At 40.9% G+C, this 21692-nt stretch overlaps 1 protein-coding gene across 5 annotated transcripts in view; it reads right to left on the reverse strand.

Annotated features, from left to right (window-relative positions):
- GRM3 (glutamate metabotropic receptor 3) overlaps positions 1-21692 on the reverse strand; it is a 107077-nt gene that overhangs the window by 9172 nt on the left and 76213 nt on the right. For all 5 annotated transcript variants that reach the window (XM_030015562.1, XM_030015560.1, XM_030015559.1 and 2 more), the window contains one exon: positions 1506-2572. In XM_030015562.1, the coding sequence (XP_029871422.1) occupies positions 1506-2572 (1067 nt within the window). The remainder of the gene's footprint in view (positions 1-1505; positions 2573-21692) is intronic.

Genomic DNA, 21692 nt, shown 5'->3' on the forward strand with positions numbered 1-21692 from the left:
ATGAAAGTATCAAAAAAGGTATTAAAAGCATTTTCTGTCAATTTGGTAGGACCTGAGTTAGCATATTTGGAACCTTGCATTTAAGTTAAATGCCTACAGGTGGTTTCAAAAATCCTGCTTGGGAGATAAGGCTGAAAAATGCTGCTTGAGCAATCAAGTCATGCTCCTCTTCACCATTAGTGTCTGTGCTGCCAGCTGATGTGGCTGTCTGCACTGATATTACCCTCCTTCTGTGTCTATCTTCCTGATTACTTTGGGTGTCCAGAGCTGTTCCCCTGTGCCTTCCTTACAGTTTTTCCTCATTAGCTTCCATCCATTACTCACCATTCTAACTTCTCCTGAGACTGAATAATCCCTTTCTTTCTTTTTGTTGCCTTGAAATTATTTATAGTCTGTGATCACATCTCCCTGGGTTTACTCTTGTCTAGACTAAATATATTTAGCTCTTTTACTGTCACTCTGCATATCTTACTGCATCATTTGTTATCTATCCTTGTTTTCTTGAGGTTTTCAGTACCTTTCCTAAACTGAGAAAAACAGTACTAAATATACTGTTCCAGCGTGGTCACACCAAAAGTATGTTAAGTGACATTATTATCTTCACAGTTTTACATGCTATTTCGTGTATGTACTACTGGTAATAATGCCACCCTTAGCTAATCTACCTTTCTTCTGGGCAGAAAGTTGAATTAATTCAATGCAAGCTGCTGTAAGGGCCAACTCCAGCAGTCACTTCTCACATCATAATAACTGTGAGATTTCCGGTGGAGCAGATCTGAATCTTTTTCTGAGACAATTTCCTTCTGTCCAAAAATATGATTTTATTGAACTTGAAGCTTTGCAACACCATGTGGCAGTTTAAGCAATTTAATGTTTTTTTAAGTTTGTTGTTGAAGGCTGACCAATATTTTCTGCTTAGTGAGGTATGTGTTTTATCCCCTACGAAGTGGAGAAAGAATAAAAAGTTCTCTATTCAAGGATAACATTTGTTGGATTTTTCTTTAAACAACCCTGTTTCACAGGAAACTTTGAAATTCTTTCCTTATCTTTTTTATTTGGAAGAAAATACCATGTTTGAATGGCAGATTCTTTTGTAGAAGGAGACTAGTTAGTTTAGTTTTTATTTAAGGCCCACCTCCACCAAATAATTCATTATGACTCATTCTAGCTCAAGATCTACTAGGTTTTTCTGTTAGGACTATGACTTCACAAACTGATGTACCAATATGAATACTAAATCCATATGCTCCGCCTCTATCACAATCAGACTGATAGTACTAATCCCTTTCACCTGTAACTGTACATGCTCAGTTTGAAATGAGACCATCTTTCTTAAAAATAAGCTCAAATTTGGTAATACGCTTACGTGGACATTAACATTGAAACAGGGCTTGTTTGCAAGGGATCCAGGTGGCAAAAGGAGTGAAAGTAACTTTTAGTGAATGCTGACATGGTCCTCTAAAGTGATGCATATGATTTATGGAAACAGATATCCAAAGACTTACTCTGTAGTCACTGGATGTCACATAAAATATGGGGAGAAAGGCCAGCCAAATGATGCACGTTGTGTACATTGTGAAACCGATAAACTTGGCTTCGTTGAAGTTCTCTGGACATTTCCTTGTTTTGAAGGCATATACAGTGCATAAGACTACGAGGATTACATCATATGTTAAGGAGATTAACATACTGGAATCTTTGACATTGCATTTCAATATGACAGTCTCTCTCTTCTCAGGAAGAGTGTACCGCCTGGTGCCAGGAGCCTCCAAGATAAGCCACACGGACACCACCACGATCTGTACCAAAATGAGACTCAGGCAGATGAAGACCTGAGAGCTGGGGCTGATGAACTTAGGCCTTTGAGCACCGTTCTTTACACCATCAAATATTCTGGCTATGCAGTTCGTTTTTGTCAGAAGGGCAGAGTAGCAGACAGCAAAGGAACTTCCTAGCCCCAAACGACGCAGGGTGCAGATAGCTGGAGAAGGCTTGGCTATGAAGAAGAAAGTCATGCTGTAAGACAAGAAGACCCCAAAGAGCAATATGTAGCACAGTTCACGGCCAGAGGCTTTGACCAAGGGGGTATTGTTGTGCTTGATGAACACCGCAATGACCATAGAAGTACAAATAAAGCCCAGGCATGCAATGGTAACAGGACCTATTGCCCAAGCATCTTCCCACTTGATGTAGTCTTCTGGTAGGTCATAACAGCCAGTCAGGTCAGCTGTGGGCCATTTTCCAGGCCCGCAGTCTGCACAAGTGAATTCATCAGCCAGGTACTCATAGGTTTCACAGGGAATACAAATCCAACAGCAGACGTCTCCTGGTTGCATATTCTTCATCTCGTTAGGAGCACAGGGGTCACTGCACTGGGAGACCGGGACAGAGTTCCTGGACCAGTGGATAGAGTCCACCTCAAGTGACAAGGTTTCTGCCCACTGACCAACCTTCACATAGGAGTATCTGCCTCCAGTGTACTGGAAATTGAACACGTTGTATCGTCCTATTCCATCTCCATAGGCATCAAATTTGACCATACTGTCTGCAGCATTAGGAGGGTTGAATGGAGCTGTGAAAAAAAAAAAGAAATAGAGAACGCTATTATCAAAGCTGCAGATGACTCTTTCATCCCTTTGGCAAGCACAGACACCTGACAGCTTATAGAATCCAATTCAAGTGCCAACAGGTAAGTCGAGAGGTCTGTATCTGTCTCATTTTTGAACTTGGAAGAAGAAAAGAACTCAGATAATACAACACTATTTCACTTTACTGCATGGGATATATTTGTAAATGTTAGATTACCAATGTCCTTACTTTTTTTGTCCTGGATACAAACAAATTCTCCAGTTATTTCCCCCAGTATGTGCAATCACTACCTTTCCCATTTTCTTTTGAAAGAAAGAGGTCTGCTTCTAACTGAGACTCAGCATTTTTTGGTGAAATTCGGCTGTCATGATATAAGGAAATTTAAATGTTCGGATCAATAAACATCGGTTTTGAGGCCAACAGTCTGGAATTCAGTTGAATAGAGGATTCATTTCGACGATGATGGAGAAGTAAATATGAAGTTCTCAACAATTTCTTACTATGTCTTTTTCACTTCTCCCTGTGTTGTAGGAAGTTTTGAATCCCTTCTATTTTGCTTCAATTTTACCAGTTTCTGATATTTCTTGTCTGGTCTGAGGTTCCCAGCATGTGCTGCTTTGGTCGTATATCTTGTTTGGGGAATAGATGAAAAAAACACCAACTGGATCTGTGACCTTCTGTGAAATCAATATTGTAACACTTCCAACTGGTAAGCTCTGGAGAGTTTTTGTTTTTTCTCCAGCTGCGGCTCATGCAGGGAATGGAGAAATATTAAAAATGTAGGAGGAAATTGCATTTACCATGTGATTTATTGGTCGTTTGCTGTAGCATCAAAGGTGAATAGCTTTATAGGCAGGAAGCAAAAGGGGTTTTTTTTGCCATTGATGAGCAATAAAGGTGATTTCATTCCCCAGTGTCTTTGGTTACAGAAGTGGTTCCACTGTCATTGCTGGAATAAATCTCTTTCCCTGCATCTGTGCCCATGCTGTGCTTGAACATGAGCAGTATCATATAAGGGTGTAGTATCTGCCTCCACTTCAACCTCCAGATACTTTGGATTTCTTGCAGTAGATTTATTTAGCTTCTATAAAGCACTGAGGCCAAATTCTTTCACCTTTATTCCTGCAGAGGGTTACTTTATTTTGCAGTACTCCCACTAAGGTCAGTAAAAGGGACTGGTTTTTGGTACAGAATCCCCAATTGGAGAGTTGATGCATAACCTGCACTTCCCCAGGTGCTGGACTTGAAGTGCATTTTTTTCCCAACTTTCTTCTTATCTTAGGGCAAGGTTGGAAGATAATTTATGCCCACCTATAGTCTCTTCTGGGTTTGAGCCAGGACTCTGCCTGTTCTTATCCCTGCCCTCTCCGCCACTTTACCACCTCACCTGTGTCAACCGCAGTGGGGGACAGCCTTGGTTTGCAGGATTACAGACTAGGTCTGGATAGCCCAGGAATGTATAAGAAGAGGATTATTTTCTCTTTTTCTTCACTGTTGGCATCTAGTTGTACCACTGGCTAGCCCAACAAGACCTCTGAGTGCACAAAAATTAAGGGGAGCACATTACTCCCCCAAATGGCCGGTCCTCCTGGAAATAACATGCTCTAAATTAAGCAAGTAGTTGAATTCAAAATATAGGTCAACAAGAAGAATATTAAACAGTTTCCCTTCTCTCCCTCCTCCTCCTCATGCACAGGCATGCAAGCTCTCTTATCCAGGAGCAGCATTAAACCGAAATCATAATGCAGCACTTAACAGCTCTTCAATAATGTGTTGTCATTGCCAGTGTCTTATTTCATTATTCAGAACACTTATATAGATTGTAGAAGCTGTTAACACAGCAGCCCAGTTTTAAGAGCCAATTTATTCACTTCAGTGTTACACTGGCCAGCTCCTGAGGTGTGCTGAGAGCCTGTGACTTCTACTGGCACCAGTGGAGCCGCAGGTAAGACAAACTGCAAACTGGTTGCATGGCTTATCTTCTGTCGAGTGCATAACTTCAAGTGCATGAGCACCCCAGTGCAAGCTACGTGAGGATCCGAAATATCAGCCCTTTTCAGGAAAAAGGTCCCTCTGTGTAACATGTTTAAGAACTTCTTAGCTCTGATAGAATTTTTGGCATTTAAATAGAGCAAAGTATTTGCCTTGGACTTGGCAGGTAGGTCCAGAAGGCAAAGCAGGTAATCTCAGGTATAGTTAACTTGAAGCTCATGCGTATGTTGTCTTCCACGGGGCTGTTCCCGCGCTACAAATATGAAGAAAAGATTTTTGTAGGACAATATGTTTTAAGTCAACCACAGCTGGTAGCTTGAAACATTCATTTTTAGTGGCTGCTGATAGAGGAAAATATATCACACTCCTTCAGATGGAGAGGATGAAGTCATTTAACCAAACAGTGATATATTAAATTATAGAATGGTGAGCCAAAGCCTACAAATGAGCCCACTGGGTGGCAGGAATTAATATACCCACTGATTACGTATAAAATCCGTAGGACATTTTAACTGATATTTATCAACGTGTTCTAGATCCTGCAGAACCACTTCCAAAAAGTCATGTTTTCAGAAAATATGATGCAATAATAATGATAATAAAAATAAGGTGCTTATAGGCAAGAATGTAACATCATAAGAAAGCAGGACTTTATGTTTTGGAGTAACAAGAATATTTTTTGCATATAAGTAGATGATTTTCCCAGACATTATGTCAGGCCATGTCATAAGTCACTCTGAGAATTTTTTTGCAGTTACGTTTCAGTTTTGAGAGTAAACCTACAATCTTTATAACAGATATTTCTGGCAGGTCTTGTTCACAGTTGTAGCTAAGCTGTTTCGGATTCGTCCCTTGGGAGATGAGAGACAGGACTCCCTGGGTCTACCCGTGCTGTTAGCTAAGAGACTAACATTGAATGACAATGCAAACTTTGACTCCTTTGAGCAGTATCTTTGAATCTTCTCCTCCCCTTGCACTTCATGAAATGAATTATTTTTATGCAAAGCAGTTATCCAAGAGAAATTCTATAGAAGAAGTTATCAAGGAAAAGAAAGGATAATTAAAAGTGACTTAAAGATAAACCAGTGATGCTTTGTGCTCCAGCTTGCAGCAGTTCAGCAATGAAGATGCAACAGCAGTGACAGGAGAAACACTCAGGTATACAGAGTGCAGAAGACAGAAACCTATGGAGCCACAGTGCAGGCAGCCCACCTCTGTCTGCTCACTGAAGAAATTCTATCAGAGAAGAGGATGCCATTGTGTAAGTGGAGGACAAACTCCTCCAGCTTCAGATAAGAGAGGAATGACTGGGTAGTTTTATGACTGTTTTAGTAGCAGATATGGATAAGAACATAAAATAACATCATAGCTTTTATATAATGAATTATGTCATTTTGTTTCCATCTTCCTACAGTGGGATCATCTTTTCCAGCAATCACATAGTTTGCAAGTATGTGCTTATGTGCTGTTAGAAGCAGGTGAGTTGCTTGCTTTTGGAAATCTTTATTATTTTTGGTGTCAGTACAGCTCTTGGTGACATGAAAGAATTCAGAAAGAAAGTTCTGAAGAGCAGATTTGTTTTCTTATTGGGCAAAAACATTATTTTAAGAGGTGGTATGGGAAATCTTTTTTGAAATGCTTCTGATTCTGCACATTGGCTCAGTTGGGTGAAAAGTACTCCAGGATTTTTTAATCAGAGATGAGTAGATGAGGAAAACAAAGCAGTTTTAATCCTAATTAGGCACTGAAAAACTTTTAAGAGGCAGAGCAGCCTAGGAAAAGATAAGCGTCATCTTAACTGGCTTGGAATCAGACCGAGTTTTGTTTGCCAGCAGCATCTTTGGGCCAGGAAGGATATTTTGCATACAGAGTCTTGCATGCGTCTGGCACAGAGCTGAGTGTATAGGTGTTGCCTTATAGAAAATATCATCAGTAACACTTCCTGGTAGGAATGATGACAGGTATGCCTACATCTAAGAACATCCTTCACATCCAATAAAACACACATCTGTTCTTTGCTTGCAGAGTGTATTCTTTCAAAACAAGGTACAGATCAGAGGCACGGCTCACTAGCTAGGAGGCAATTCATTAATAACAAGGCTTGATGAAAGCTCTGCAGTTTTTCAGCTCGGCAGTTTGCAAAGCTGTAGGATTTTGTGTGGTTCAGAAAGAAATGTGAAAAGGACTATTGTGTGCACCAAAGGCACCTTCTTCAACAGCTTGTTGACCCCAAAGACTTTCAACCAATAGACTGTAAGGAGATCATGGTTAAAAAGAAATGCAAATGTAAAGAGGGAACAGACTGGAGCTTCTGAAAAGTTGAGTAAAACCTCCTTAGTCTCACTAGATGGTGCTGCAAAAACTCTGAACTTCTGATTTAAGACTGAAAAACAAGACATTTGTTTATGTAATGGAAAAATACATTTTTTTTTTTAATGCCCCCTACTCCTTCCTGTTACATATCCTGGGCAATGCCTTTTTAAAGCACTGTAAGGAAGAGCTTTGATAATAATATAACAGGATATGGTGTGTTTGTCCAACGGGCTCATCTGCGTGTAGGATGCCTTATCTTGAAAAGTATCACAAAGGACCCTGAAAATGCATATATCTTTTCTTTTTCTTTTATTGCCAGCTAGATATGGTTTGTTGAGGTCAAAGTGACTTATTTCTGCTTGGCTGAACATTCAGACCAAGTAATGGACATCTGACACACCCACTCTTGTTTCCATCTCAGCATAACGCAGCTGTTTTCACACCTGATCGGTAGGAGGGACGTTGAAATTTGGCAATTTAAAATTTAGTATACAGAAAGCTCAGAGTGAAGTGTCACTAGATCATACCTCTCCACAATTAATAAATAATGAACGGGCTTAAAATATCAGATTTCACAGAGACAAGTAGTCACTTTTAACCTCTGCACCATCGTTTCTGGATGTGTTGGGGTCATATGCGGTATTGCTTCTTCTCACTCAAGAAATGAGTGAGACTGATTAGTCTTCTACAAATGTAATTTTCCTATCTGTTGTCTACAGATTTTCCATTCACCTCTATGGTGTCTCTCAGGTTAGAAACTTGCTGTGGGGAATTTCAACACATGTCATAGACTCCCACAGCATTTGCAGTAGTCGGAAACAGAAACATTTCCCCAGGCCTAGTTGCAAAGATCTATCACATGGGTATCTGCACATGAGTTAGTTATCCCAAGCTTCTGTCCTACAAAAAAGAATGGGTGTTTCTGGGGTTCACCTTAGATTAGATATCTAGGATAGCTCAACTGAACTGTACCTGTTTTTTTTTTTCTGCTGACCATAATGAGAGTGACTAGCTAAAATACATCTACAATATAGGTATCTGAAGTGAGGTGAGATGAATATCACTGATATTTGGAACAGAAAGGCTCACAGCTGGAGTGCCAAGTGGTAGCAGCTTGTACAAGCTCTCCGCAATGTACCTGCGAAGGGGTGTCTCCGGCAGGCTGTCTGCACAGGCTGCTGTGACTGCAGCGGAGGCTATCGGAGAGAACAGTCCAGGAGAAAAGTGATGTGCATGCTGGCAAAATAAACTAAGAAGGGTCCGAAAGATCAGAATTCATTCAGCTTGTCATTATCCTCAGCCTGGCTGAACAGAGAACTCCCTAGCTAACTTGCTTGTGAAATGCTTGCCTCAAGCATAATGTTTTACATTTTCAGGTGTGTGTTGTCCTCTTGCTTGTGTGGCCCTTAGGCATATGTGTGGTCTTTAGGACTTGGGGAGAATGAACTAGATAGACAGTAAGTTACAAACCTTCATCAAAGAAATTATGAAATCACTGTCATTTTGTTAAGGAAATTTAAGGAATTAAAAAGGGAATTTCTGATATCTTAAAGGATTTGGATTTTGAGGCATGGAAGGCAGAAAACATGAAAATGTTTTGCAGTCATTATATTTCTCCTTAAAAATACAAAACATATCCCCTGAAATTAAGAAAATTTCTTGAAGTTTTTTCAGTTATGGTTTCATTAGTCTAACTTCAAAATAAATCAAACATTCATGGACAAGCATCCAAGGCGTTTTTCTTTTTTTAATAAGTCTGCTAGGTTGATAATTGATACGAATGATTTGTGAGATTCCAACATAGCAATGCCTTTCAATTGATACCATTCTTTTAATTTAAGATTATCCACTTTAGGAAATGGCTGACACAAGAGGCAAAATGCATGCAAGGTAATTTATACTAGCAATCATCTTGCAATTACAAAGGAAATTAAACCCTGACTTTAAACTGCCTAACTCCTCCCTCAGGCCAACTAGTTATTTTGTAAACAGAAGCAAGGGGAACCCATTCACATTATGAAGAATTATGACCACTGTTAAGTTGACAACACAAAAGCTTGGGAGCTGGAACGATAAGTTCTGGGCTGGCCTTTGGTACTTCTTGAAATATTTTCGTCTAAGGAAAAAATGAGTTGGCTGGTGAGTTATCTGCCAGTTGCTGAACATTAACGTTGCTTTCAGAGCTTGAGATTTTGGTTGGAACTTTCTGCCTGTCCCAGGGTTATGAGTTCCCTGTGTCCGATTTGGACTTCTGGGTGAGGGACATTCCCATTTAACGTCAGTGCTGGGAGCTGGTGCTTTGCCTTACCCCTCTCTTCTCAGTACCTCCAGGGTGCAGCTGAAAGAGGTTGAAGCTGTGTTTTAATTTTGCTAAAATTCACTTTTGTACTAAGTGAGGGACTCAGTTATGTCACAGGGGCATGAATCTTCCTCTTTTTGGAGGCACCATTCCATAGGGTGCTAATTCCACCCCCAGATTGCATATAGTAGCTGATGGCTAAGGAAGCGTTGAATACCTAATAATATTTTTTTGTTCTTCTTTGTCAGCCTGAAGGAAGTATGAATGGATTCAGTTATTAAGATATTAAAGGAAGTTGGTTAAAACATTCTCTCCTCTGTGGGGACTTGAGGATTAGAGAGGTGTTTCCAGACAGTGCTCTGAATAATTTAGTTAGATAGTTTGCCCTTAGAGATCAGAACCAAATGAACCATGAAATAGACCCTCTGGCTGCTATTTCCTAATTGATGTGATATGAAGACACTCCCAAATCAGGTGGGTTGACATAGATTTAATTACTTATAGTGCAGTACTTTTATTTAGTGGTAGTAATACTGTAGCTGTGATGGTCTAAGATTCAAGAAACTTCAAGCCCATTAGAAAGGCAGTATTTTTTATTAGACTAGTCTACAGATGGAATAAGTGCACAAGCTTTCAGGCACAAGGTCACTTCATTAGGTCATCAGAAACATTGCTCAATAAATTTGACCTTCAATTATTTTGAAGGAACAGCTCTGCTTGGAATTCAGTAGATCAGGTTTTTATTTCCTCCTGGAAACACAATTTCACTTTGCAAACAGCCTCATTACTATCCATTTACAGAGTAATTGCTGAGAGCTTTTTGTTCGCTTATTTAAAAGTATATAGTTTAGAAACACAAGATCTGATCAAGATGCAAAACAAGATATGGCAAAGAGATGTTATGCCAAAAGCTTCTCTGTTTTTTCCAGGTATGTGGGCAGTCTAATAAAGGTATTGCCTCTTCCTACAAATCTTATGACTCTATGCTATTACTTTTGTTAAGAAGCTACTGAAAACTCTCAGCAATCACCCTACAAATTGCTAATAATGAGGTGATTTGCAAAATGAAATTGTATTTCCAGTAGGAAAATAAAACCATAACTAGTGAATTCTAAGGAGAACATACTTCTGAAATAACTGAAGCTCAAATTTGTTGAACATTTTGTGGAAAAAAAAGGAGTTGCAGGATGCTCAGAGCTGGAATAAAGAAACAATGCTACAGTGAAACACAGAGAGGAACCTTTATGCTCAGACTTATTATGCAGCTCAGTTATAGTATTTGGCACACCTGAAATAACGTTGGTGGAAGACAAAGGAGGCTCAGAGTTCAGCTGGAAATGTAAATGTTTCACACATCTTATGGCGTAAGATTCTGGAGTGCATCAGTTTTCTCTGTGAATATAATATGTGCATGAAAAAAGTGTTGTAAATTTCTTTAACCAAAATGTAATTAGAGTGTCTATATTGGGAGTGTAGTTTTCTTACAGAGCTCCTACAGGCAGTGGAGAGAAATAGACACCTCCAAAGGTGGGCTCTGGCTATAAGGAGTTGCCATCAGGAAGGTGGGTAGCTTCCTCCATCGATAGTTCTCCAGTTACTAGACTACAAAGTGAGTTGCGTCAAAGAAGATATGAAAGCTGGCTGGCTTGAATTTTGGCCACTGATGGAGAAATCATACAACTAATGCTTTCAGTAAGGCCCACCACACACATTAAATGTGACTCATCTTCCTTTGTAAAGGTTTGAGTCTGGATTTTCTTTTTACTCATTTCCATATAACAATGTGATGGCTAGAAATGCACATCTACTAAAATGACAGGTTAAGTCGATATTCAATACAGTATATCTCATGTATGACCAAACGCTGAGTCAGCCAATCGAGAGGTGAAAGTGGGCTACTCACAACAATGAATTTCAGTGAAAAGATAGTGAGATAAAGGGTAAGAACTCCTAGCTTTTAAGGTTATTCATGCATATCACACACCAGGTGCAAGGGTAGCACGTCACCTCTTCCAACATCATCAGTGTTCATTGGCATGCATTACCCTACAACATGCAAGCTGCATGTCCTATTAATACTTGCAAATTCTTCTGCTCTCAGGAAGAAAAGATAAAGCTGAGAGCATAGAATCATTTTTGCTAATGTTTTGCTCCACTGAATCAGTTCAGAAACAGCAACAGCAATCACTGGACCTCAGGGGAAAACGTAAAAAGAAAATGTTGATTTATTTGCCTGTTTAATGGTGGAAGCAGAGACACATTGATAGGCTTAGACTGATAAAGTGTTTCAGAGATCTAGAAAGGACATTAACAGCACTGCCACAAACCTTCATCTGACTTGAGATATTTTCTTCTCTAAAGAGCCTTTAAAGATGGGCTTTTTATTCTTTCAGTTACTGGACCATTAACTAGCCATTAGCTATTTATACAAATAGATGTGCAAATGTAATACAGGAAGTGTAACAAACTTTTTCAGCACATTTTTTGTCAGTTCCCAATAGCAGTTTCATACAGTGTCTTATTTGCCACTGTCTGGTGGAGATCTGTCCTGGCACAGCAGGCCAATCTCTGCTCCCAAGCTGGCATCAAGATCTTGGAGCAGTGATCAGCTGCTCCATCCATCAGGGCCATTGATAAATACGGAGGAAAACCTCTACATTCAGAGAAAGTATAGGTAAAAATTATTTATAGGGGCACATGATGTGTTGTTACTTATGTCAAAGGAATAGACTTGGAAGGGACCTCAAGAGCACAACCTTCTGCTGTTAGGGGCAACTATGTCATTGCTGCTTAGACTAGAAGAGTCCAGCAATCTGATCCCATACAGTTCTGCATATGATCAAGCATTTTCTAGTGTTTTGTAGCAAATTTAAGACCTACTGTAAAGGATAAAGAGCCACAGAGAAAGTGTTCCCACAGGAAGAGAGCAGGCCAGTTCTGTAGCAGAAGCACAGGAAGATACTTGAGGCTTCAGAGCTACATACTAACAGTCAGCTACTGATAACTAAAGAAATTCAAACTTGACAACAAGGGGGGTTGTTTTTAGGGCATAATCAATAGAAAGAACATGTATACAGCATATGCAAAACATCCAGTGTATGGTGAGAAGATAAAAAAGATAAGAAGCTACAAGGATGGTAAGGTCCTTTGCAAGAAAAGGAACAAAGGGAAAACTGAGAGAAGAATCACTCTGGGACTGCTCCTTGGTTATGGATGCTGCAACTCATCAGTGCTGCTACCTAAACACCAGGAGGTTCTTCCTCCTCTTCAGTAGAAAAAGATAACTGCTTTTTGATTTTGCTGTTCACTTTTTGCCAATGCAAAGTCAACAATCATACATCAAGTATTATCTTTTACTGTAGAATTGGGTTAAGTAAATCCGAATTCTAAATAACAGTGAGTGAGTGCTCTTGTGAGCGTGTGTGTGTGCACATGTGTGTGTTTTCTGATCCAAACTTCCCATACAACAGTGTGGTTGATGCTGAGTCATGGAATCAAAGTGATGTCAGGTGCAGCCATTAGGAATCACAGTCCACCCTGAAAGTCCATGTGCTTTCAGCTGCAGAGTTACACAGGATTTCTGTGGCACATACTTTCTGTGTGAGGACTTTTTTCAAGGCTGTGCTTCGCTCAGCTTTCTCACACTAATAGTTTCCCTGTTTCCACTGAGCATGGTGCAATTCCTTCCCTGGCTAAAACTACTGTGTTTTCTTAGCTGAGCCTCATATTTCAGCCGCAGAAGTGGTAAATATTTCATATGTACAAAGGAATTGCTGCATTAGCTTATTCTGTTGTCCATCAAATTGTCTGGAATCTGTGTATAGCAGCAAATAGAAAAATGTACTGCATGAAACCTGTATTGAATTGAGGAGCAATTCCACATACACATTTAGAAAGTGAATATCTCTCAGCCTTCAGAAATACTCTTGAATTTCTTCTGTAGGAAAAGTGCTAGATATATATGTGTCATTAGTCTAGAAAAGATGAGATGATTCATATATTGGCAAGTAGAAAGATGGGCTTGTAACAAGAACAGCAAAACTGCAGGAGATGAAAAGTGGATGTAGGATTGAGGGGGCAGGGACCTTCAGACTGTGAGCTACATTAACTGCTGCTTTCTATTTACTGGGTGTTTGCAGCCACCATTCACCTCACCACTGTTTTTGGCTCTGTGCTGTTCTTCCAATGCACTAAGGAGATAGTGAGTTTTGGTGTGGAGACCCTACAAGCCAACTTAATGATCTTGGTAATTATTTTATGATTTACATGCCTTAAGTTTAAGGACTTATATTTGGAGATATTGTCATTTCTGGCTTAGTGCTGAACCCCTTTGCATCCCAACAGTGAGCAGGTGAGTTGATGTTGATTTACTGCTCCATGGCTGGAGCAAGAGGTGAGAAAGCAAATCAAAGGATTGCTCTTTTGGCTAAGCTGCGCTACAGCTAGGATTTTGTGGACATTTTTGTTAGAAGTTTCTCTGCTTCTGATACCCTTGTGCATGAATATGTGTGTTGTTCCCCCTGCCTTGGAGAATTTTAGTATTCTTTGTATTCACTTATATCCTCAGACAAAATTCACTTTCATAGCAGGAAGAAGGAAACAAAAGGAAATGACTCACTCAGATAACAGCAATGAAATATCTCTTTACATTATATTCTGTATCTGCTAACAAAATAGCCATAAATATTGCAGTGATGCCAAAGCAGAGGTTTTCTGAGATGCTTTTAGAGGTGTTTAGATGCATAGCTCTAACAGATGAGGAAATAAAAGAAAGTCACCCTTTAACACATTTGTCTGCCAGGTCCATCCAGTTTGCAGTTGACAGGAATTGGGTAGAAGGTCAGTTTGTGAAGAGTACTCATATATAAAAGGAGTTTCTGCTCCATGAAAGTGCAGAGCTGATTGCTTTTTGAATTCTCTTTTAGAAGGTAGGTGTGAACTACTGGCTTCAGTAATTTTTTTAATAAAAATACTAACACTTGAATGAATAAGAAAGGTGAATATGTGGTAGGAAATCCTTTCAGTCATTCCTCTGAAACTTTTGCCTTAAGTACTTCTTTTGATTCATGAGACTACCTGCACAAAGGGAAAGGCTGTGAATATTTGGGAAAAATCTGTGTTAGTGCAAAAATTTACACAAGGGATGTTCAGAGATTGGGTTGAGTTCCTTTCTTGCTTTTAGATAGAGAAACATGACTGTGTCACTGAGCTGCTTTTTTCTGCACTGGGAGTCAGAAATGGGCCAGACAAGCTGGAAGGGAATAGTTCAGGCAGAAAGCTGAAATAGATTCACATGCTCATCTGGGCTGCAGTTTAACAAGTACAAGTATAGCAGTCATCTTGTGACAGGTTTGCCTGGAAACATGCTACGTGGAAGTGATGCAGGGTTCAGACCAAGATCCATGTCTAGATTGCAGCACCAAGCTGGCCTGAATGTTAGTGGCATGTTAATGCAGCTCTACTGGTTTGGTACCAGTTCCCATTTAGTCAGTGTCAGCCTGGGAATATTTTTGCACTGTGCTCTACTGGGTGAAGCAAACTTGTCTTCCAGGAGTGTAGTGATATTAAGGTTATTTCAAGAGAAAAGATACTTTTCTACAGATTATGCTTTCAGTTCTGCCTTTCTAGGATAATTATTAGCTGCCAAGAAAAATAGAGGTTTGGTAAAAATAACATAACATTTACTTATCTTTGGGATTAGACATCTGGGTTTGTGACTTTCTGTAGTTTTCTTCATCACCTTTTGAAAAGACCAGTTTTCTCGGGGACTCACTGGAAGTTCAGGACACACCTGGATTACTCAAAAGAGTAATTTATTTTCCCAATGTATCACACTGTGCCAGTGTGTCCCTATGCAATCTCCTTCTCATGTCCTTGTCCTCATCCTCATTAACTCTGCTGTGGTCGTGTTCTGAGCACAGCCTCTGCCTTTTTCAGCCCCTAAAATAGCACCCCAGCATGCAAGTGAGACTAGTTGAGATCAGTTCTGGAAGTGCTAAAGTGCTCTTCCATTGCAGGTAATAGAGAAGAATCTGGTCCTCCCATTGGCTTTTCAGAGCCAAATTAGATGCTAAAATGTAAGGGGTAGGACTCCTGAACCAAAGCCTTTTCTCACATGATATCTTGTCCTTCCAGGTCACAAAGAGAAAGAAGCAGACCTGACACCTTTTTGGTTATGTGTGGATGTCTCTCACAGGTAAATCTGCATGAAGAATAAGAATATAATCTCATGGTATGTCCTGAGTTGTTCCCCTATTGTAAAGACCAGTGGGACTGGAAAAGTGAGTGTGCTTGGTTGGGTGATGAAAAGGCTGTACGACTCTTCCTGCTTCTCCGAGCACTTTGACTGTGCAGACCCTCAGTGTTTGGGATTCACATGACATTTGCCAGAGAAACGAAAGATGAAATAATTACTATTATAAAACAGGCAGCAGGCAAACACAGAAGTCTGTGATTTAGAGAAATTAGGTTACCGAGCCTTCTGTCTCTCAAATATGTGATCTGAAATAAAATCATTGCTCAGTTTTTCAGTCATGTGTTTCTCCGTAAACACAGGGTGTCTAATCTCATCCTCATTTACACACCCGCACAGGCGCTGCGTACTCTAGAGATATCTGAGATGCCTAAAGGCTACATTATCAATATGACAAAAGCAGCTGACTGTAAATTACATACAAGGCACAGACTATATAACTTTATGTACAGGTTTTCATAGCTCAGCTGAAGTGGTGTGTTGTATAAATATTCAGGTAAAGGAAACTGAGATGGAGAGCTATTTGCTATTTTAGGGATGTCAAAGCACCTTCACCTAAATATGCTGCTATAACAAGTTTGAGGCCATTGCTGGCCTGTGGTTTCTGCAGACTTTCCAGGAATGGCACCCGGCTGGGTAAGGGCCAAAGGTGACACGCTTCCAGAATCTTCCTGAGGACTATGAAGAAAAGTTGTTGCCGCTCTGTGTCCTGCTAATGCTGAATTTCCCGTCTTTTTGTCTATGGGAGCTCAGCACCCAGGTCAGGCAGAAGAGTGGTGGCAGCAGGCAGAAGCACCTTGCTCCCAAGTTAGATGGGAAACAGTGGTCCAGCACACCTTGGCTTCTGCTGCCGGAGCTTATCTCAAGAGGTAAGGACGCAATTCAACCTCTGCTCCTGCTCGCTCAGGCTAATTACCGTTAATTAGTACCAAATGAAAGCATGAAAAGGCAGCATTTTATGATGGTCTCTGGCTAGATAACAGACACCATTAACAGGTAGGTCACTGACCTGCCATCATGGCAAGAGAAGTTTTAATGAAAATTTTATTTGGAAGTTGTGCCCTAGAGATGACGATGTCTGTGTCTTGCTGCCAGCCCAAGTATTCAGTTTACACGGTGCAGTGTGTGACACACAACACATCCAGAGTACAGATCGGATTGTTTGCCATCGTGACACCTCAAACCTAAACTAGAGGATGAAAAGGTTCTGTAGTATTTTAATTTTAGCCAGTTTACATCTATAAAGCCCTGAGCAACTTGGTCTGATTGCGCAGCTGCCCCTGGTTTCAGCAGGATATTGGACTAGAGACCTCCTAAGGGCCCTTGCAACCTGATTTATTTTTTAACTTTACAATTCCATATATTATGAATCTATATTATACACAATGAAATATATATGTATGAAAATATGCATGTACATAAACAAAGTACATAAATATATGACTATATACACATATTAAAAGCTTCAGGAAGGCTAAGCAGAGATTTCTGCCCAGAAACCTCTTGGAGAGGTAAATTTGCTCCAAGGAAAGGAACTGCAGATCCCCACCAGCAGCCAGGTCTGCAAAGCAGCAGTTGGAGGAAGAAGAAAGTGGAGGGTGTCATCAGGAAAACCAGGCTGTCAAAATCTCGCTAGAGCTCTGTCTGTGTACATACCAATGTAACACTAATACAGAGAGAAATATGGGAAAATACTGTGCAGGTTCAACTGTTCCTCTGCTCTGGAATAGCAAGTCTCAAGTGTACTTTCAGAGACTGTCCCTTAGCTGCTCTCAAGGTTTTAAATGCTATGATACATTTGTGGTCCCAGGAAAAAGGCAGTAATTTTTCCTATAAAACCTACACATCTTTTTCATGTATATCCTAAATAAATATCTTGGGGAATTCACTCTACATTTTCCTTGGTTTTATTGGCCACAAATCCATCATGAATTACACTTTTAAAACTTTTACGATTAACAAGGTATTAGATGCCTTCTGCCCATGAAATTTTTACCTTCAGCTGAAAGCGGTGTTCTGGTTTATTTTACAAATAAGCATCACAAGGAAGGCCAGGAGGACCTTACAGCTGACTGTTTGAGTGCTGGAGGTGAAGAGGATCTGACCTGATGAGCAGGAGCTCGTTGGGTGAGATGATGGAGTAGCAGGACCCCCTGCTGCAGAGCCGGGGATATGAGCCCGCACATCTACTGACAGGTACTCCCTGCTGCAAATCTCTACCTGGCCTTTGAAGTTTCTGCATCCATAATCTGCTTGTGATCGCAGATGTATCCTTTGTTGATCTGTGTTGTATGCAAGCCTGGCAGGACAGTGAGCTTCCAAGTGGACTTTTGACAGGAAACATTTATGGCTAAATCCCAGAGCAGGGACCTTGCAATGCTGCTGTGCTCAGAAGTGAGGTGACATCTCACTGTTGCAGACCATGACTTTTAAGCTCTTTCCTACTTAGGTGGAACAGTTACGATGGAAGTGGTCTGTGAAAGTATGTTCCCACCAGGGAAGTCACCAGCAAGAGTAAATGAGAAGGTGAGTTTGTGTTTCTGCTTCATATTATTTGAGTGTTGACTGGGGCAGAGTGGGGAGGAAGAAAGAAAATAAACCACGCAGAAACTTAGAACCAGGTGGGAAAAAAAGTTTTGTCATAGAGTCCAGGGGATGAAGGGAGACAAATCAGACCTGACTTGCAACCCTTTTCTCATTTTGGGTAGTCATTCTGGTTAGCCACAGGTGAAGATTTTGCCCAGTATAAGCTAGATTTGATGATGTAGGCTTTGCTGTAGAAGAGCTGGATTTCTGAACATAATACAGGGAGGGACATGACAGTGAGTCTTGTAGCTGTGGAGAAAGAAAGGGGTAGGAAAAGTCACGGAGTACTATAAACATATGTGTTGCCTACAATCTTTAATGATCTGTTTTCCAGGATTACTACTTTAGCCAAATTCCTCCTACCATTTGCTGCGGAGATTCAGAAAGGCGCAGAAGACAGGTGGACATGCATACACCCCTAAATCCAACCTCCCTCTGCCTCTACGCTCCCACGCTAGACTCACAGCAGAATTAGTCTTGCAATACCATCAGCCTTGCTAACTGTAGTGGGAAAAGCTGGAGCCCAGTCCTGCACCCTTGGGTGACAAGGCTGCCATCCTGCACAGCCAGATCAGCAACCCTGGGCCAGATGGAGATAATGCTGGTCCTTGAATGTCACTGCTGTCCTTCCTCACCCCTGGCCAACCTGGAGCCCAACGCCCCAGAGGAGCAGCTACACTAGGCAGCAACATCTGGGGCACAGCTGTGCAAGACCCTGCCACTTTATCCCAAATGATGGACACCCCTTTCACGCTGCCCCTGCTAACGTTCACTGCCCTGGCACATGTCAAATGTTGTGAGGCTTGCAGTAGCGCTGTGGGCAAAAACTCTGCTTTTCTGTGTCATCCTGGTGGCTTAAAGGAGCTAAAACAGTTAACAGAGCTGGTTGCTGCACTGGCCCCTCCATCCCTCTGAGGGAGGGAGGCTTCTGGATGTGTGGAGCTCTGCCTCGTGTTGGGGTTCGTCCCTGGATTCACAGCCCTCCCGAGAGTCCCCTCCACACGCTGCCCTCCACCAAGCAATGTCTGGGTGCTGGCGAGAAGGTGAGTTTACTCTGTGCTCTCTCCCATGGAGCCCTTTATTTTTGTTCAGCACTTCTCTGTTGTTCTGGTAATACAAACTAACAGCCTCTTGAACCAGCATCTCTTTATCAGCAGAAAAGCATCACAATTCAGAACATCAAGTGCTGCACTTGTGCCCTCAGGAGAGAATGCAGAGGATGGGAAGATCAAGAAGATGAACCAGCCTATATCTCTTTGAAAGGCCAAACAAGCACTGAGATGGAGTGAGTGTATTTATCTAGGGGCTGGGCTTTGCATTCTCAGATCCTGCTACTGGAAGTGGGAATCAGGCACAGGCATCTCTTTTCTCCCTTACTGAAAAGATTCAGGATATCATGACATTTGTCATATACATCTTATTGACTTGCAAGAAAATTATGTGCTCGGTGTATCTCACAGACAATAAGGAATGAAATCTCACCCTGCCTTCATGCCACACTGCAGTTCTATGGAGTTATTTCAGTTTAATGAAAAAGGAGAAATAAGTAGGGCCCCGGAGATATTAATGAAATACCTGTCACACAGCACGTCAGCAGCAGTGGCAGCATGAGAGTACACAAATCCTGGCCAGTCCTCTACTCCAGCCCTGCTGTTAGCTGGTCCCTGAGTATTTCCCTACAGATCCCATTATTGCTGTGCCTGAGAGTCTCACTGCAGGCTTTCAGCTAAATGGCAAGTGAGAATCTTAGTTGCTCTGTGCTCCATCCGTAGTCAATAGTAAGAGATGTAGGGGAAATCATATCTCACATGGGCTACCTCATGTGGGCTGAACCACACTCTGTAAGTGCTGATCCCCTCCATTAACTGTAATCAGAGACTAACCAAAACTGATTCAAGTGCGTAGGGAAAGTGTCTAAAATTGCACAGACCCACACCAGTCACATAAATGCACCTTATCATTTACTCAGACTGGTGTGTGTGAAATGCACCATCACCTGTTCCTGGAAACTGGGAGAATACGTTCAGGGCCATTTGTCAGATTCCTTCCATGGCAAGCTGCAGGTTTATGCATGCAGGGCTCATCTATTTGTACCTCTGCTTTTCAGCAGAGGAGGTATTGCTTAAATAGCTGTTTGTGTGCGTGTGAATACGGTTATCACTGTTGTTCTGTTTCTTGCCTGCTTCCTTTTGGTGGGTGTGGATCACTACCTACGCTAAAGAAGAGAGAGAATTCCCAACTTGACTCGGTTGCAGTGTACCTGATGGGCTGGTAGCTTCCATGCCATCCTCTCTGTACTGGGGATACCTTCTCAGATTTGGAGCTGGAAATTTTGAGAGCATCATTGATCAAATGTACCATGCAGCAGGGTCCTGGCATTGTATTAAAAACTCACCCAGAGACTTTCTTCAACCAGAAAAGAGCAAAGGCGAATTCTGGGTCCCATAGAAATCAATGACAAGACTTGTATGTATTAAAATTTCACTCCTTTCTGAAAGAGGAAGGCATAGGAAATTTGCTGATTCTCTCACTACGTAAAAATCACTCATCTGCTTAAAAAATCACTGACATTAAAACAAGGATTCACATTATAATGGAAGAACTGATAACAAAGAAACAGGAGATGAGCAAATCATGCTGTAAGCTAGTAACAATATATACAGAACAAAGCCATTGGAAAAGAACCCGACAGGTTTTTTAATGTTTTAGGTTCGAAATGAGAATTAACTGAAAATAAAGCTCTTCAGAGTTTCAAAGATTTCCATGTTGATTTCAAAACAAATTAATTTGGCTCAAAAAAGAGCCTTCTGTTTTCAAAATTACACAATGACAGGTTTTGAATTTTTTTTTTTCAGCTCGAACAGCTTCAACTTCCAATTCATAAAAAGTGAAAAAGATATTTCAGTCAAAATGAAAATCAATTTTTCTGGCTGTATCTAAATGAAAATTTTCTTGGAGTTTTGGTCAAAGAGAATGGTGGTTATTTTGACTTTATGCCTAAATGTTGAGTAGGAAAATGCTTGGGTGCTCAAAAAATCTCCGCACAATAGAAAAACAATTAGGAATCATGTACTGGAACCAAGATTGTCTAGCGACAGACTAAAGATGGTCTCTGTTAAGAGCGTATACATTTAAGCCCATAAAAATACCTGGAGTGTCAAAAAAAGTATCAAAATAATTGAAATTTAAGTTACTGAAGTGCCTACTCATTTGGGTAGGTTGTTACTGTCCTGAAGTGTCTCCCTGGCAGGGGCAGAAGCACCTTGCACACCACTGCCATCCCTGGCAATCAGTATGCCAGGACCCAGCTTCTGTGAAGTGCTGTGCTCCTAAAAACATTTGATTTCAACAATTTGCAGACATGCAAGTATCTCTGAGGATAAGTGTAGGCAAACGAGAAAATAGTTTCTATGTATTAAGTGCTGTGTGGAGGGGGAGGAGAAATGATGCTGCTTATTTTCCATAGGTCTAAAGACTAAAAGGTTGTTTCATTCTTGTGCTGCTTGTGAAATTGATAAATAAATCAAATGCAATTACAGCAAGATGTATGATATGTATACATTGCCTATGCATCTGTATATGTCATGGTATGTGACTATCCTTACTGATGCAGCAGTCTTTAGGAGCAGACCAAACGGCACGACACACACAAGCATTGTA

The sequence above is a fragment of the Aquila chrysaetos genome, chromosome 5, assembly GCF_900496995.4.
Source record: "Aquila chrysaetos chrysaetos chromosome 5, bAquChr1.4, whole genome shotgun sequence".
NCBI lineage: Eukaryota > Metazoa > Chordata > Aves > Accipitriformes > Accipitridae > Aquila > Aquila chrysaetos.